This window comes from Ambystoma mexicanum, chromosome 14, assembly GCF_040938575.1.
Source record: "Ambystoma mexicanum isolate Mex_15411 chromosome 14, UKY_AmexF1_1, whole genome shotgun sequence".
Taxonomy (NCBI): domain Eukaryota; kingdom Metazoa; phylum Chordata; class Amphibia; order Caudata; family Ambystomatidae; genus Ambystoma; species Ambystoma mexicanum.
In genome coordinates, this window is record NC_090940.1 from 433,908,086 (window position 1) to 433,924,369 (window position 16,284).

At 43.2% G+C, this 16,284-nt stretch overlaps 1 protein-coding gene across 1 annotated transcript in view; it reads left to right on the forward strand.

The window, feature by feature from the left end:
- NPC2 (NPC intracellular cholesterol transporter 2) overlaps window positions 1–13,595 on the forward strand; it is a 224,165-nt gene extending 210,570 nt beyond the window's left edge. Inside the window, exons 5-6 of the mRNA XM_069637630.1 lie at window positions 10,567–10,739; window positions 11,353–13,595. Coding sequence (XP_069493731.1) covers window positions 10,567–10,739; window positions 11,353–11,439 — 260 coding nt within the window. The 3' untranslated portion in view covers window positions 11,440–13,595. The remainder of the gene's footprint in view (window positions 1–10,566; window positions 10,740–11,352) is intronic.
- Window positions 13,596–16,284: the final 2,689 nt, after the last annotated feature.

Genomic DNA, 16,284 nt, shown 5'->3' on the forward strand with positions numbered 1-16,284 from the left:
GGGTAATATGAGAAAGAAAAGGGGATGGATGTTAGGAGAATTTGTTCTGCACGATCCACGAATGGGGATCATGAATGAAGGGCAAAAAGATGTATGATGATGTTCGACAACTGGGTACGATTCGGGTCCCTGAATGTAAAAGATCTCTATTCCCTGCAGAAACAATCAGTGGTATTAAAGGAGTTCAAGCAATCAGGGTAGATGTACTCTTTATGCAGGAGACTACATTTAAGAAAGGAGAGGGGTATGTGCTTAGATCTAAGGAGTTAGAAGGTGCCCTATGGTGGTCTGTTCTCACAAAATAAAGTGGGTTTATTGTGTGTTTCAGAAATCTGTGTCGTGAAATCTCACAAATTAGCTGGGGGATGGCGGGGCGACTTAGCAGGGAACGGCCGAATAAACCCCACTGAGGTGACACTATGCTCTGTTTATGCACCGAATCGGCAATAACGTTCAACTAGTAACGCAGTTATGTCGTTTCTAAACACATGGAAAACGGGATACTTATATGCAGAGGGGATTTAAATATAAGGGCGGATCCAGCATGGACTGGACCGGACCTCACTGAGGGTGGGAGCAATAGCACCACCAGTTCATTAGAGAGATAATCTACACACCCTTTTATTGGAACGCTATCTAATAGACACATGGAGAATGATCCTCCCACAAGCACAAGCATTTACCTTTTATTTGCCACTGCACCACACATTTTCCAGAATAGTTTATATATTGATAGATGCAGCCCAAGAGCATAATATCATTGAGGCCGGTATCCAAATAATAGGTTGGTCTGGCCATGATGTGTGGACTGCACTTCGATCTAGGCCCATGTATCCACTGGATAAGCGGTGGATCTGTAAAGACATACTGTTCAGGGACACCCTCAGTAAGGAAATTAAAGACTTTTTGCAGTGGAATGATACAGGGGAAATGTCAATTAACACAATTTGGGAAGCGGCCAAAGTTGCTTTCAGGGCTCGCAAAATCTACTAGCTTAACAAATGCTCAATAAATACAAAAATACAAATACTAGCCCACTAGCATTGGCAAGTAGTTTTTAGGAACGGTGAGTACCATTTGGCGAGTATGGGGAAGTTCAAAATTATTTTTAATTTACTGCAAACACCTTTGTTTGCAGTAAATGGCAAATACAAGTTTCACTGTGCATGCTTGACCGCATTGCACCAAATATGAACCGTGCTTATGATGGGTTATTTAGAACGCTTTTAATACCGAAAGGTTTCTAAGCGCGGACCCGGGGATCGAAACTGTGTTGCTCAGTGTCATCTTGCTTCCAAGGCGAGCCGGTTGCGCCTGTGATATCCTCCCGAGACCTGCACCACTTTACAAAAAGCACAGGTAAAATTGTTGTCACTAGTCACCTTGAGGCAAGTGCATTTCTCTTAGGTCAAATATGTAAACTAAGGAACTCACCCTGCAGGTCTATTGGGATTTCTAAGAATTTGCAAGGCATGACTTTTCGTGGCTTATTTCTGACGGGTGTTGAAGAAAATGGAGAGGCTTTTACATGAATCTAGAATGAAACGGGCAATCAAGGGAAAGAGAAACGGCCCTAAAAAGTGTGACTGACCAATGGGTGAAACACTCAGTGAGGTAAGGGAATTAAAATGAGAACTCAACAATGTCTGGAAGGGGAAAGCAATAGCACAGCTTTGCTATTTAAAGCGGAGGTACTACAAAAAAGGCGACAAAGTCTATACAGTGTTAGCGGCACACATTAGAGGTCAGAGTGCGGAAAGAACGATCTATAAAATGAGGGAAAAAGGCCCCAGTATTAAACCAACCATTAGAAATTGCACAAAGGCTTGGCCGATATTACTCTGTTGTATACAACCTGAAAATTAGAGCGAGGAGAGAGACTTACTTGACAGAACATACTCTCCAGAGAATAACCATGGAAGAGAGAATGCTTTTGGACACCCTGATAAATGGTGATGAAATCCTCAAAGCAATAAGCAGGGTCAGCCACAGGGCAGAATGGGTTTACCTCCTTTTTTTATAAGAAACATGGTCCTTTGCTTATACAGATCCCAACAAAACTCTAAAATGGTATTTTAGACAATGGGAGAGCCCCTGATCTGTTTAGTCAGGCGAGGATCATACTCCCTAAGGAAGGGAGAGACCAATTAGATTGGCCCTATATCCCTGCTCAGCGTAGATGCCAAAATGTACTCTAGTGTTCTAGCTGAGAGATTAAGTAAGGTGCTACCGAAATTAATAAACAATGATCATGTAGGCTTTATAAGGGGCAGACAACATACGTAAGACCCTAGACCTCAAAGCAGGGATTGGTGATAATGATATAGACCCTGACTTGACCTCCATCAATGGTGAAAAATCCTTGAACAGGGTTGAGTGGCCGTTTATGGAGGCGGTCCTACAAAAGGTGGGCTTGGCCCCTAGAGTACTCTCTGGTGCGGTGGCTCTTTATAGGAACACTAGGGCTAAAGTGTTGTTAATGGGTTAACGTCAGCAAGATTCCAGTTGATTTGCGGAACACAATAAGGATGCCCATTGTCTCTGATTTTTGCACTGGCACTAGAACCAGTGGCCAGGGCCATACGTTTCAGATAGTGTCTAGTGAATATAAACTTGCTTTATTTTCAGATGATATATTGGCCTATGTAAGACCTCAGTACAGGCATTCATTGCAACTATTTTGCTCAGAAAAAGAGTCCCGAGGAGTTTGCTTAATTATAAAATTATCAAAAGAATGTATTGTGCCTGATACAAAATTTGAATAAACCAATTCATCATGATTTAATCTGCACTTAGCATATTACTTACATTACAGGAGAGTTAAAACATAGTAATCTATGCAATTCATTCAATTGACAATAAATCATTCACTCATACGTCCACATGCAACCTTCATACATACACATACCATACAGTACAACAGCAATACATAAATGGTGAAGCCTGTTTAAAATGTATACACTGCTAGCTATGATTTTTAAGTAAAGTGTCATTAATGTACATGACCGCTCTAGTTGTCGTAAAAAGTGGTCTACTCCAGGGGTGGGTCAATTAGATGTCAAAAACATGACCAGTTTTCTCGACCGGTTTCTACGTTTTTGGGATCATTTATCAACGTCTTCATCAGGAAAAAACAAGTTCTGCAATCTTAAAAACTGCACAAAGCAGCTTCCGAGATTAGCCACTTCTGTAGCCGTGGCTAAATTAGCCTTAGCTCAGCAGGATCACGTCGGGGACAGAGGGGATGTCACGAAGAATTGATTCAATCGTGGTTTCCCAACCAATTGAATGAATTGCATAGATTACTATGTTTTTAACTCTCCTGCAATGTAAGTAAAATGCTAGGTGCAGATTAAATCACAATGAATATGTTTATTCAAATTTTGCATTGAGCACAATAAATTCTTTTGATACTTTGATAACTAAGCAAACTCCTCTGGACTCTTTTTTTTAATTTTTTTTATTTTTTCTGAGCAAAATAGTTACACTAATACCCTAGCCTCGAGTGGGGCGGTTTCCTACGTCTTTCAGAGATACATTCATTGCAACTATGACAGAATATGGGAATCTGTCAGGTTTTTTAATTAACCTGATTAAAACAGTGGCCTTACCCTTGTCTGAAATTGTCTCTCAGATAAGCCAGCAATTGGTCAGCCACAGAATACACCTGCAGAACCGATGGCATTAAATATTTGGGGGTAATCATCACAAGGAATATAAATTACCATTACAAAGTAAATTACCCACTGTTATGGAAAAAATATATAAAATGGTCAAGGATCACATTATCATGGGCGGCGCGTGTCATGTCTATAAAGATGAATATACTACTGAGATTGCTATTTTTTTTATTTCTGCCTCCCGCCCCCACCCATCTTATTACCAGATGCTTTCTATGAAGATATAAAAAAAAAACTTCTAACATTCTTATGGGTAGGGAAAAGACCACGGATAGCTTGCAATACCTTGATACAACCTAAAGACTAAAAAGAGAGGAGGGATGGGGTTCCCAGATCTTTATGAATATTATAGACCTGCGCGTATTGGTGGACCATTTAAGAGAAAACAAACCATGGATAGACCGGAAAAATTCTCTTTTTACTCCGGTCTCGCTGGGGGAATACATGTGGGTTCCCGTTAGGTACTTGCCACACAAAATACTAACACATCCAATTTTGTCAGTAATCTGGCACTTATTTGGAGGAAATCCAAAGAAATGGAGGGTGTCATGACAGTCTCCTCTCGGCTGTATATAGGCTCCCCCATTAGATAGAACATTTTAGAACCCATCTGATTTCAATCATATTACGAGGCCGGGTTGGTTAGAGCAGGACAGTTTTGGAAAGAGGGCTGCTTCCTAAAGAAGGAGGAGCTGTAAGACGCCTTGCAGGTAAATCCCATCCCCCTTCTCGCCGCCCCCCACCCCTTTCTGTGCTTGCAATTAAAAGGTTCTCTAATGGACTTAGAATGGGCTTAATGATTCCAAAAGACTGATAAACATTTGAACTAACGCTCAACACAGACAGGTTTAAAAGGACTCCCCTAGAGGCTCTATACCTTGCTCCTAGCAAGGGGTCATTTAGATACCCTAATACACACGAATTATGGACAAGAAATCTTCACATGCAAGAAGACCTAGATATATGGCAGACCATCTATAGTGCAGTTTGGTCCTCCACCATAGCGGTTCAATACAAAAAGTAGAACAGTAGACTCTTATTTAGATGCCACCTTACCCCTTTTAGGCTTTCAAAAATGCATCCCAATGTGAGCCCTTTGTGTTGCAGGAATTGCAATAATATAAGTAATTACTGGAACATTTGGTGAGAGTGCCCTCCAGTACAGCAATTTTGGAAAGAGATTTTATGGATCAAGGACATAGATGGTATTAACAGGAAAATAAATACTTTGTTGGTATTGTTTAGCCTTGAAAATGAAGGGGACAGATATGTATTATTGTCGCATATTAGCAGCTAGAGTCTGCCTCGCCATCTATTGGAAGAGCAGCCATCTTCCAACACGAAAAGAATGATCAAGTAACTCAGGCGTATGAGCTGTATGAAATGGAAAGCTTGGCAGCTATATAGTTGGAATCTCATGCCCATATTGACATGGAATGGCTTCCCTTCCTGGAGTATTAGTTTGTTGGATGTGGATAAAAGTGGGAAGGGGACCATGAGAAGGACCAGGCTGTGTCAGTAGTAAAGAGACTGGAAATAACTTAACGTAGAGCCTGGTTTAATATCCAAGTGTGCATAAAATATGAGAAATGTTTCCGATCCCACTAATATATCTCTGGGTGTTTGTCATTGGCAACTCCCCAACTACATTGTACCACGAGTTGGTTCGGGTGAGAGGGGGTGGGCTTGCCAGGATAAGTGTGGGAGGGGACTTAATAGGTACAGTAATGTTTGTAAGATTGCATGTTTGAGATGTTATATTGCTAGAACTAATTTGCATACAGTTTTGAATGTCTCGTCTCAAGGACCTTAGGGTACCGCACCGTAAATTGTAATGTTGGTTGCTCTCAAAAACCTAATAACATTTTCAACAACAAAGAAAAAGGTATGGAATGTGGACTTGGTATCTATGGACCAGGGCAACGTTACCACTTAAAAGGAATTTTAAGTTTCTTGTCTTTAGGGCTCAACAGTGTCAAGCCAGGTTTCTGGGTGCTTTTACCGCGTTCGAGCCAATGAAGTCATGCTTCCCAATGGTGTCTGCTTCAGAACTGGCCGATTGATGTCTTCAAGCAGGTAGTGATCGTTGAAACTGTGCTTCTGATGAGTCAAGCCGGTGTTCAAGGCTGGCAAGTCAAGCCTGCAATAGAGTTTAGTCCGGTCTATCCGCTTCAATGGGTTGAGATGACGTTGAGAAGCACTTAGAATGCCAAAGGCCGCACTGCAGGTTCTGTGCAAGCTCAAAGTGAGTCAAGCACAGCTGAACCAGCTCGAACAACGTATCGAGGTGGAAAATCGTTTTTGGGCTGATTTTGAGTTGCTGGGAGAACCGGATTAGGTATTTCAGGGGCAGACTTCAAGGGCAAGGTCAGACCTGGAGTCAGGACATCATGACCGGGAGGTAGGGAAAAGAGCTTGCCTCTTCCTTGGAGCTCTATCTTCACCTCTATGGCAGGGTCTTTGGTGCAGACTATACCCAGAATTCCAGGTGAAATGCATAGACATGAGTTAACTTTGCGCTCTGAAACACTTGTATATGAGCGCGATACAAATAAAATATCGTATCACAACTATGGTAAAGGTCTCCTCACACCCCCTTAAATAGGCAAAATGCCATGGTATTAGTCCACTCCAAACCTATTATTTAGGGAACAGTCTTGTCCGCTGTTACAACTGTCCTTTGCCCTCTGATGTTATACACAGAATACTTTGTCTGCAGGAAGTGGAAGAAACTCAGGCAGTTTGGGAGCCTTAGCAAAATCCAAGATGATGGCTTCCTGTTTATAAAAGCTCTCCGGGGCTACTATAAATCCATCCCTTCCTCTGTCTGCCTACCTGAAAACTTGGTAATCGGCATCCTCGTTGAGAGGTCACCATTGCAGTGACATGACTGGCTGCCTTTTGAAGTGCTGGTTTCCAACTGAACCACCAGGAAGTGGTCCTGTTCCCAAAATCTCTCCAACTCTAAAACCTCACCACTGGCTCCCGGTTGCTGCAAGGATCAAATTTAAATCCCTCTGCATCATCCACAGGGCTGTCTGGGGGCAGGGACCATGCAATCTGCAACTTGCTCTTGCCAAATATTATCTTTCCACTACTCAGAGCAGTTATTTTCGGCCAAACACATACGCCACACAACACATTAAACACAGTCCTCTCCACCATAGCAATATGAAAAAAATATTCACACAAATGCGATGTCCAAACCAGATTCTCTCCCCTCCTACCGATAAAATTCATCCCCGGAATCCCCCTATCCACCGAGAAGGTATACCTAAACTGGGTCGACAAACTAAAACTAAAAACCCTGGGCGACCTCTTCATCGAAGAGACCTTTCTCACTCCCCAGCAGGCCAGAAACTGTGGGGCCACCACTGCACTTGACACATTTATCTACTTCCGCCTCCGACAAGCCCTTCAGGCTATACTGCCCTCATTCCCGCAACAACCCGCCACCTGGCAGCTACTGCATGGCGTCATTCAAACACAAGGAGAGGGTAAACTAGTCTCGATGTTATACAAGACATAGCTAACTGAAACTGCCCCGAACTCGATAATACCCAAAATTAGATGGGAGAGATCCCTCCAGTTGTCAATTCCTGATGAAGAGTGGGAATATATCCTAGCATAGACCCAAAAAGTATCATTAAACACAAGATATAAACTAATACACCTAAAGTTCATCAAGCATATCATACCTCCGCCAAAATCCACAAATGCCATCCCTCTGTTCCTCCGACATGCAGCCGCTGCGGCGCCCGGGCGGCAGACTTTGTACACCTCGCCTGGCATTGTCCAACAATTCAGCGATTCTGGGAATCAATACTAGAAAAAACAGCCGCAATCATAGGTGCACCCATAGAACCCAAGACCACACTCCTAGGACTTACCAAACACTTTCCCCACTATACACGGAAACTCGGAGGGCTGCTGCTGCTGCTGTTGTTGGCGTGCAGGAGGATTGCAATGTCATGGGAGGGAAAGGCCCCACACCGACCACACAACAGTGGATGAAGGACATATCCTACTGTCAAGACACAGAATCAAACTTTCTTAGACCATTGCCTTTACATGCATGACCCCCTGACATCTGGGGCCCGTACATCACCTATCTGATGTCCACCGGAGAAAATGACTCCTCACGGGAAGCATCCCCAGGGCTTCAGCAACAATAACACAGGCACTATGCTCTGTCAACATCGACAGGATATTGATAATGAACACCAAAACCAAATACGGATGCAGCATGGTGGTTCGAGACAGGGGTGGGGGGGCCGGCAGAAGGCAGAGCACAAGTTAATTCCAAGTTTCTTTATGATCTTTTTTGATTATGTTTTAACATGTTGAAAACACCAAAAATAAAGATTTAAAAAAAATATATATCTTTCCAGATTCCCCCGGCTTCAACTCTCTGCTTGTCAAGCGCGTCTCTAAACGGCCTCCCCCTCTCTCTCCGTCTTGAGCCGGATCTCCCCGGTTCTGCAATCACCTCAAGCCGTTCCTCTTCTCCTTTGCGCTCTCCCTCCGGTGTTAAACCCCACAGTCGCTGTGATTGGTGGCCTGAGCCCTCGTGTCCTCCTGGGTCCTGGCCTTCCGTCCAATCGCTCCGCCGCATTCGCCCTTCCCCTGCACTTGGCCTTCGGGCACCACTGGCCTGTGTTGTTTCACAGGCCCTGTACTTATTGTTTTTTGCTGGTGACACCACTTCCATCAAGTGGTCACTGCCTGGCTCTTATCTGTTGCCTTTGCAACTGACTCACTGGCACTCCAGCCCCTCGAAACCCCTTTGTGGATTCTCTAGCACTTCCCCTTTCCCCTCTCCCTCTCTGCACTTGCACGCTCCGAATGTTCGTTTTTGTGTTTTATTCATCACTATGATCATATTCCATTGTCTTACTGTTCCCTTCCCTTTGCTCTGTGGCCGCTTTGAAACACAATTTCTTAATGTGTAAGTGCCTTACAAATGCCCAATAAAATAAATAAATGTGACCAACCTCAGGGGGGACAACGAGAGGGCTTCTTGGATGGAAACTAGATGGTTGTTTTGAGTACAACTAGCCCAGAAAGCTTATTAAAAACCAGGCAGTGTCTTGAACGAGTCCCTGTCCAGCAAGCTGACAAAATTACATTAATTGCTTGTTTATATAATGTATAAATCAACTTAATTTGGAAAGTAGCAGTCACTCCATAAAAGTACGTAAAAGATAAATAAAAGCAACATCAATAAAGCACCAGACCTTAAAACCAAAATACAGGATCCAGTAGTCACTGTGCTAGGTTGTGAGGGAACGCACATGAATTTCTTAAATAGACAAAGCTCATCTACAATTTAAAAGGACTGATAATTTAACATATAATCTATGTACAAAAGTTAAAATCTTTATCAATTAGTCAAGCCTGCAGCTCCAGAATCAATGGCACTTGTTATACATCTTTTATTAAGCGCAATATCTTGTGCGATACACTCCAGTGCCCATCGCTCATCATTAAGTACATAAGAGCAACTCTACAATTTCAAATGACGGTTGTGTGCAATCGAATGTGGAAGAACAAAAACAAAATACATTAGCATTTCAACTGCATTATGGCAACTTGGGCATTCTTGGTCAAAATCTCATTTATATGAGGAAGTCCCTTTTCAGTGGAGGCAAAGTGAATCTTAATATCGTTAACCGGTGAATGCAGGAGATGGTGGGATATCATGACAGATAGTCTGCAGGAATACTTTTGACATGAATAATTCTGCGCCATTTCTAATTACTGCTTTTAGTAATTTCGACTTGGGCTTGATGTTTAGCAAATTGTAATAACTACCTTCGACTCTGGTGCCCATGAGCTGGATTTGATGGTGTCTGCTGGTTGTTGCAATATAGCACACCCTGATCCGTAAACAGATTTTAGCTGTGGTCCCTGTGACTTAGGGAGGGTGCAGGAGCAAAGTTCAACCACACACCCCTAGCCCTAATTTTTGGGCTTTTTTTTTTGGCTGTGTATTTTATAGGTCCTTTGTGCAGGGAACGAGTAAATAAAACCGCAATATGTAGATGTTTGATTCACAGAAGGAGATTGTATAATGATGATCATTATTTTTTATATCAAAACTAGAATACAGGATTTTAACCATGTAAACCTCACGAAGGCTGGATAGGATCATGACATTGTATAATGTCTTTCTTTTATTGTATGGCTACTTTCCACATTTTTGGGCAACTTGTTTTGTTAAATCTTTGGTTCTGTTTCAATCTTCAAATAACAGCATATTGGGACATTTTATCTATTTCTATCCTTGATTAAATTTGAGTACCGGTTGGAATTATTTTTTTTCGTATGAAAGGTCATGAATAGATGAATATTTTTCTGAATATAAAACCAAATAATACATTTTTGTATACAGATTATACATGCAATTTATTTGGGGGTGTGGAATGTGTAGTATTTAGCATGTGTAACTGGTTGCTCTAGATCTACCTGGAGCTCTTCAGACTTAAAGGTTATTCAACTCCTCTTCCTTCCATAGTTAGCTTGTAACAGGCCCGTGACAAATATGGGATCCGGATTGAACAGCAAATGCAGAAGTGATCGGCTCTGCCGGTTTCTGGCAGCTGGCACCCAAGTGGGATTCCTTAATTTCCTTCATGCTCTCCCTCTTTCACTTGTTAATTGAGTGGGATTAAGAGTGACCCCTGTCTCTGCTTGCATCTCTTTTGTGACCTTGTGTTATCAAGTTGGGTTAGGCGGGAAAGACTAAATTGGGGGTGAAGTCTGGCAGGTAAGGTACATAGAGCATTTCTTTGTAGACCAATAGTTTATTATATGCTTAAATAGATGTTCTTGCTCTTCTCTTGTTTATGCACCAGACTCTGTCTTTTTCTTGTTTCTCCTGTAGCTGTAGATACCCACAACAGCACAGCACGTGTTCATGGGATTTTAGCTGGTATACATATCCCGTTCCCCATCCCTGAAGCTGATGGATGCAAGTCTGGAATCCCCTGTCCGATTGAACATGGAAAGAGCTACAACTATGTGACCAAGATGCTAATTGAGCGTTCATATCCTTGCGTAAGTCATTTCCTAAATTGCTTGTTTCCAGGACTGTACATGAGGTTAAGAAGGGATCATTTACTATCCTTGCAGGGCTGTATATTAAAACCCTTAATATTCCTCTGTGTGGTCCTTCTGCGCTGCATATGACAGCATTTACCTCTATATCAGGGTACAGGAACCTGGAGAGCTGTAGAGTATCTATCTGCGCTTATAACCATGTAGGGCTGTTTATAGAGCCTGTTGGCTCCATATCTAGATTGCAATCTATGTAGTGCTGTTAAAGTGGGTGGGTCGTTTACCTCCATTTCAGATTTTGAATAAATGTGGGGCTGTATTTGGAAGCCATAACTATGCACTGAAGGCCCTGCATGATTTAAAATGCTGGACCTAGATGTTAATCTGAATTACCAGTATATTGAGGTTGATTACAACTGCCACTTCTGGCCCTGAAAAGTTGTACATGGGAGACTGCTCCCTTATTCTCTGGGCTGAGGTTGTTATAGGGATTAAGGGCTGTCTTTCAGTGTCCCATACCACCATTTACTGGGGGTTGGTGCTGGTGGGATGGCATTTTTGTTGTTCTGCAGTTCCCTCTCGTTCTCACTGATTCCTAGGTTCTCTTTTGCAGGTGCAGCTGGTGGTACAGTGGGAGCTCCAGGATGATGATAACAAGGACATGTTCTGCTGGCAAATTCCTGTTGTTATCACAAACTAGAGCGGTTAATCAGGACTACACAGCATCTGCAGATGAAGTGGACAGTGCCAGGGGCTCGGCGTACCAGACAACATTCTTTTAAATTGTTTCTCCTCAAGGTCCATCCAGGCTATACAGGGTTCTGCTAGCTTAACTTAGATTGTGATGTTTTCAACAAATTCTTCTTTTGTTGAGGGTTGAAGGAAAAGAGCAGTTAATTATACCATCTGTTCCAGATGCCATTACTCTAGGGAAAGGCCTACGAGCTAGCAGTTGTGTGCAAGATTTGTGGACGTCGCAACAAGAAACAATGTTGGCTTGTAATGTGTGATCTGCATGGGAATCCATCCTGACTGCAAGGAATAATTACGAGACCACCATAGTACGATGTACAATGATGATGGGTGTTTTTTAAAATAAAATCTGAAAGAAGTGCTTTGGGGATCATCTGGCTGCTCTGGAATCAGATTGACTAATCGTGGCTGTATCAGCCATTGTGCACACGATCTGAATTACAGCCATGAAGAAACCTCTTGACTGCTCTACTGGTAGGTCCATAAGGAAAGCAACAGTGACCCTTCGTGACTTCCTTGGTATGGATGCACAGGGGCAACCATGGGCAGTCTGGTGCACGGCCCACAGGGGCAGCTGTGGGCTGTTCTGGGTTGGGATCAGATGAGTTAGCCTTTGACATTAAGGAAGACTGCTATTCGTGAGGGATATCCTGGTACAATTGTGAGGGACTGCCCTATTGGTTTTAGGAATGGCTACACAGAAGTGAGAGGAGCAGACCAATGAGTATATAACATTGTACCTGTGACTCACCTTTGAAAGGTTACTGGTTGTTCCCTCTAGTTTAATTTTTTGCAAAGAGCCTGATGGATTCCTATTGTTTGTTACGATCCAATCTTGATCCTTGCCTTATTATAAAAATGTAGCCTGGTTCTTTGTTTATATGAGGATTCATTAATATGGCTGGTTAGTTGTGTTTTTTTAGGATCTTGCCTGGAAGCGTGCATTTAGAGCAGTTCCTTGCATGTGCTAACATGCTACAGGTGTTTCACATATGCCGAGATAAAGATCGTTCCTTCAAATGTGCTAGAGTCCAGATGGTTCTTCATTGTGCTAGGGTCTCCATTGGTTTCATCAAATGTGCTAGATGTAGACCAGCCCCTCTAAATTCTAAGATTTAGTCTAGTGCATTGCTTAAGCAATAATCTAGTCCTCTTCTTAGCATGTGATATTCGCCAAGATGGTTAATTTTGTAAGATAGGATACAATTGGGTTCCTTGCAAGTCGGTTCCACCCTGAAGTGATTCTTTGTTTGTGTCCGCTTCTAGAATAATGCTTTGCATGCTGGATTCAGTGGGATTCATTTCATGTCCTAGTATGCTGACTGGTCCCTTACATGTGCTGGATCTAGTCTTGCGTCTTCAACATACTAGATCTAGCCTTGATTGCATTTGCCAGGGTCTAGCCTGGATGCGTGCATAATCTAGAAGCCAGTCTGGTGTCTCATGGTTGTTGAATGTCATTTGGCTATTTCTCCTGCAACAAGCTTCACCTTTTCTGCATTGCTGCAAAACAAAGATAGATGGAGTGAAAGTCTGGGTTGACCTGATGAAGCTTATCAGTCGAGTACAGCTCTGATAATGTGGTGTTTTTAGAGGTGTGGTTTCAAGGATTTTGCGAAGCAGCTTCTTGGAGCAGCGGTGCAGGACGACATCTTCGCCCTCCTGCATAAGCTGTTCTGTTCACTATGGATTGAAGGACCTTTCTGACTGCTGTGTAGTCTAACACATTTTCGTAAATCATTCCCCAAAAGCAAACTAGCTTTAATGCTCTAATAAACACCTGACTTTTTTGTATTGGGCAACATTTTTTAAAGTGACCATCCAAGTGGCCAATGATCCTGGTGCCTTAAACGGATGCGAGAATATTTTCATTAAATACAGTTTTGAAGGAAGCCCAGTTCGAGGTGTGTGTAGTTTTCTTCTCTGTTCTATAACCTGATTTTCCCTATTGTAGATCATTGTGTTTATGTATTTTCTTTTTCTCATGAAATGGTTAATAAATTAACATTCTGTGCATATTGCTTTCATTTAACACAGATCTGGAATGGTTTCTAAAAGTTCTTTGTTTTTAAAAATAATAAATAAAACTATCCTTCAACTATATGGCTTGTCTGTAATCAGACCTATTGTGATGAACAATCTCTCTACACCACTACGAAATGTATCACTAGAAAAGGGGAACCCTTAATCACAGTACAATAGTAAGATGTTTGTGTTTAGTTCTGCTACTCCGTCACATTGCATTAGGCTGTGTCAAGATCTGCAAGGAACCCTTGTGATGCACCAGTCATGGCTCTGGTGAAGCCATTTGCATTCTATGATGCAATTAATTGCTGTGTGAGATGTGGATGTCAATGCCTACCCAAGACTGGGGTTTGGCTGGTGATGGGTGCGATGTCAGCGACCCATTCAGTGTTATGCAATGATGCAACTCTAATCTGTGACCAACATCTCACTTTCAACCTCTTGTCCTAATCAACATTCAAAAACTCTACGATAAAGTACTTGACATGGAACATTTATAAAATTGCCAGACACGCAAGGCACTCTTTGGCCCGACACCATATACATGTCTTAGCAAGTTACCTCTGCAGAATTCCCCCCCACGCCCCCTATCACCTGCCTGCCTCCAGTTGCCAATAGGCAAAACAAGGAAGTAACCACGCCTCTCCGCTCTTTGCACTGTATGGTGCTAGACACACACTGCATTGACCATGCACACGGTTTGATGACATGTCTGGCTGTGTTAAAGCTTATGCACATTTTGGGGTGGGGGGAATGTTAAAGGACATTTGTACCGCGCACTATCACCACCGGAGTGGTCCCCTTGCGGCTCTGAAAGAGGGAGGGAGGGAGTGAGTGAGGGTAGGTTAGTGGGGAGAGGATGGAAAAGTGCATGAGTGCAGTGATGTGCTGTGGCGGCCTCAGCCCGATGGGTCCCTTGGCTAGGCCTGGGGTGTTTGCGGCCGGTAGTCGTCGAGTCTGTGTGTTTTTTGTTTTGTTGTTGCAGTGTAGAGAAGTTTGTGCGGTTTGTTGTGCTGTAGGTTTGTGGTTGTGTTTGGTTTGGAGTTTGAGAGGTGTATGCAGAGGAGGAAAATTGTTAGTGGAATTGGTTAGTTAGCATCTCTATCCTGAATTGAAGAGTTGGGCTTGCGTAATCTCTCACAGATGGGGGGTGCGTGTGCACCCTATGCCTCTGGTTCGGTCTGTGCCCTTCCAATATGGCTGCTTGAGCTCATCAAGGATCCTGACGCAACCTGCCTGTGATCCTATTTTCACCTTCGTTGTGCTCCAAGGCGGATATTGTGGTGCAGATTTTAAGTGCACTAGTCTGTTATGTGTTATGTTCCCTGAGGCACCTAGGCTACTAAAGTCTGTTGAAGGCCTGCTGTGCAGAGGTGCAGATTGCAAGAGTGTGCAAGCTGCCTCTAGTGGGCTTCTGCCAACGGTGAGCATGTGCCTGCATCGATTGTTCCACATTCCCAGTGCCTGAGCAGGGGAATGTTTGAGGGCTCCCTCCTTGAGACTTGACTGCACAATCCACTCGGACAACTAGGGCAGCCTACAGACCTGCTGACCCACTAGTGCTCCTTCCTCTTCTGCCTAGGATTGCAGGGACTGACTTCCTATCATTGATTTGACTTGTCAGGGCTGGCACTTGGGATAACGGGTGCATGGGTAGATTGTTTAGTGGTGGGTGATGGCTGGGGAAGGCCTGTGCTATCTGGTGCTTCTGTCTGCTCCACATTCACAAATGAAGTCTGACCTGCAGGTCCTAAACCCTGAACTTGTAGTGAAATAGGTCTTGTATGATGACAGAGGAGGTGCTGAGTGCGATTTGCAGCTCTTTGTGAAACAATTTCACCTACATGGAATATGGCCTGAATAACCTGCATAGTCCTCATACCATCAATGATTTACAAATCGACCAAATTAAGTATATCATAGAGGAGTTGGGCTCAACAGTGGCCCCGTTTAACATATTTGCAAATGGAGATTGATAGGCACTATATGGAGCACGGTGGATCTCCTCCCCTGACCTCCCTGCAGTGCACCCTCTTAACATCTGTCATCAAATGTACTACATGCCTTCATGATGTTGATTGAGAGGCAGGCCACTGCCACCCTCTGCCCTCATCTTTTGCTGAGTCTCTTGTGCTTTACTATCCGCTGGAGAGCCCTTGAAATACCGCAGCTTCACCTTAGACTTGCACGTGTATTGTATGCGTGCGTAGCCTGGCTGTCATCCCCTCTTGAATTTGCATTCTAGCTTCGTGCGTCTCTTGCCCATCTTCCCAACGGCAGGTCTGCAAGCCAATATGCATTAAGTAATTAAGTACCTACTTGAATTTGCAGCCAGTTTCCACACATCATGGCATAACGGGAGGAGGGAAGCATCTTCTCTTGCAGCAGTGCTCCAACAGCTGGAGCAGTCAATGGCCATGATCAATCAAAGTTGGACACTGATGTACAAGGCGGAAGCCTCCCATCACAAAGTTTGTGGTCATATAACTGAGATTGAGTAACTCCTCAAAACCACCAAGAACTTGGCCCATAACCCTGTAAATGAAGTGGCCACTTTTGAAACAAGACCTAGCTATGGTAAGAGCATGGAATGATTATCTTGAAAGGCATTTGCAAAGTAATGTTCACATTCTAGAACTTCCAGAATGTTCACAGATGGGAGCTTTTTGGAAAATCTTCTTGAAAGAATTCTCCTGAATCTACTTCGCAATCCAGTGTTTTCCTCTTCTTTTCAGATTGAAAGGTCCCCTATGTTCGCTCTTGTCCC